This window comes from Nannospalax galili, unplaced genomic scaffold, assembly GCF_000622305.1.
Source record: "Nannospalax galili isolate Female #2095 unplaced genomic scaffold, S.galili_v1.0 scaffold243, whole genome shotgun sequence".
Taxonomy (NCBI): domain Eukaryota; kingdom Metazoa; phylum Chordata; class Mammalia; order Rodentia; family Spalacidae; genus Nannospalax; species Nannospalax galili.
The window spans coordinates 4,270,176-4,272,510 of record NW_008353490.1 but is presented as its reverse complement, the minus strand read 5'-3'; the positions used below and the strand labels follow the sequence as shown (position 1 = coordinate 4,272,510).

Here is a 2,335-nt window from a genome sequence, read left to right as displayed (position 1 = left end):
TTCAAATACAATAGTTTATTTTTTATGTTTTAATATGTTTCTTTTGTTTGTTTTTCTGAGACAGGGTCTCCCTATAGCCCCATCTAGCCTGGAACTCACTGTGTAGACCAGACTGGTCTGGATCTCAGAGATCTGCCTGCCTCTGCTTAGGCTTCCCAAGTGCTGGGATTAAAGTTGTGTGCACACTTGGCTTGTTTTGATATGTTTGGACAAACCAAACTAAAGATTTTTCTTGTGAAATTTTTTATATTTACAAAATATGCAAGTTTGTAAAATTAGGGTTTGTCCAAACACATAACACTTAAATGAGCCTCCTGTATATTTAAGCAACTCACTTACAGTTCCATGCCTGTCTCGAGAGTGTAAAGTATCAGTTTAAGTTCTGAGGGGGGTGGAAATGCCATGGTGCCTTGATGGTCCTAGATACATGTCTGCCATTCTTCCCAGTCACTGAAACTAACCATGGAATGGTTAAGGTCCGATGATGTTGAGGTAATTGCACAGGCCCACACATCTACTAGCAGAGATGGAGTGAGCCATTCTCCGGACTGTGGAGTGTGCACTGTCTCACTGTGTCCAGTGACCTGATCATGGAGGGGACACAGATTGATTCCTGAGATCATGCAGTGTATACAACTTACCCAGGATGTATTCATCATCTGGTTCACTGCAGTTCGCAAATATTTTCAAATCTTATCTCAAACACACACCAAAGTACATGAAGGGACGATGCTTTGGACATCTTTTTTGATAGTTTTAACTTTATTCTGCATGCTGTTTAAAAATCATATATTAAAAAGCATAAAATACTGAAATGTTTTATTTACGTGATGTATAAATTTCAGTAACAAAAAATTCTCATGATGAAAGTAGAGCTGAAATACCATCATGATTGACAATTCAACATGATACTGTAAAATGGCTCCATTCCATGATTTTTCACAAGAAAAATCTCCAATTTGGTTTGTCTTAACACACAAACTCTTTTATTCCACTCACTTTGTGTGTGATGCTTTTTTCTAGTCTTGTTCTTCTGAACAGATTCTGGAAGAGAACGGTGAAGATCACAGTGAGGCTGAATCCTTCCACACCTGGCTCCATTCTCTTAACTCTCTGAGTTAATCTGAGATCGATTATCTTCAATGACAATTGGTCTTGCAGGATAAGAATCCACTTCCACAAATACATACCGAAATTCAAACTGGCCATTCTTTGGGTTCTGAAAAATATGTACCTGTAGATGTTATTTTCCTTTCTAGAGCCCGAGTAACATTACACTCAGAACCACTGACCCCCACCAACCCTTATGGCCCCCCATGACCCATGACTGTCACACCTCTTCCACTTCTGCATGCACTGTTCCATGCTTCCCTGGTTCAGAGCCCTCAATGTAGAATTTCACACGAATGCGCTTTAGCCCATTCTTTGCGTACTCAATAAAACTGTCAAGAAAATGTAAAGATGTGAGTCTGAATTCCTTTTATTTAGAAATTATCCGAAAATTTTCCAGCTTCAAGGAGATTGTGGTACCTGACATGCTGCCTCCGCCCACGTCTTGTCATTTCCCCATAGCCTTTAACGGGCTCACCAAAGACACCAATCACCTGTAGAAGAGAAACAATACTTATTTAGTGGGATTCTCTTCATGGTTCCATGGAAATATTTTCTGATAATCAAGTGATTTAATTACTTGTTTGCAATCTATCAGTAAGACTTAGGCCCTTAAAAAAAATAGTGACTTGAATAACGAGAAAACTAGAAAAAGGTGTTTTATATAGAAGTCACCTTATAAATAGCTTAAACAAATCAATTTGTGCACAGGGACAGAAGGAGGTCACTGCAGAGTATACCAACTGCAGCTTCAAGATGATGTGGGCTGAAGTGAAGCTGATTCCGCTTCCTTTACAAAATTTGCAAATAAAAGAATCCAAAGCATCCAAATACTTCTCTACTGACACTAACATTTAAGATAAAGTGGATTAATACTTGAAGGGAAATTATTAGTGAGGTCTAATATTAAAAGGTATGAGGTCAAAATGACATTTTAAAATCACTAAACACAGTAGAGAAAGAAAAGCCAAGTAAAGATAACAAAGTTAAAATAAACCAGGTAAAAAATAAAAGAATCCAAAGCATCCAAATACTTCTCTACTGACACTAACATTTAAGATAAAGTGGATTAATACTTGAAGGGAAATTATTAGTGAGGTCTAATATTAAAAGGTATGAGGTCAAAATGACATTTTAAAATCACTAAACACAGTAGAGAAAGAAAAGCCAAGTAAAGATAACAAAGTTAAAATAAACCAGGTAAAAACTATTTCTGTTTTAATAT

At 37.0% G+C, this 2,335-nt stretch overlaps 1 protein-coding gene across 3 annotated transcripts in view; it reads right to left on the bottom strand.

Annotated features, from left to right (window-relative positions):
• Positions 1–750: 750 nt before the first annotated feature.
• Timm21 (translocase of inner mitochondrial membrane 21) overlaps positions 751–2,335 on the bottom strand; it is a 9,829-nt gene continuing 8,244 nt past the window's right edge. The window contains exons 4-7 of one of the 3 annotated variants that reach the window (XM_008850666.3): positions 1,531–1,604; positions 1,337–1,442; positions 1,191–1,219; positions 751–1,044 (exon numbers count right to left, since the gene is read on the bottom strand). In XM_008850666.3, coding sequence (XP_008848888.1) covers positions 1,020–1,044; positions 1,191–1,219; positions 1,337–1,442; positions 1,531–1,604 — 234 coding nt within the window. In that variant the 3' untranslated portion in view covers positions 751–1,019. Of the gene's footprint in view, positions 1,220–1,336; positions 1,443–1,530; positions 1,605–2,335 lie in introns of all 3 variants that reach the window. The other 2 variants (XM_008850665.3, XM_008850664.3) reach the window with 2 other exon arrangements.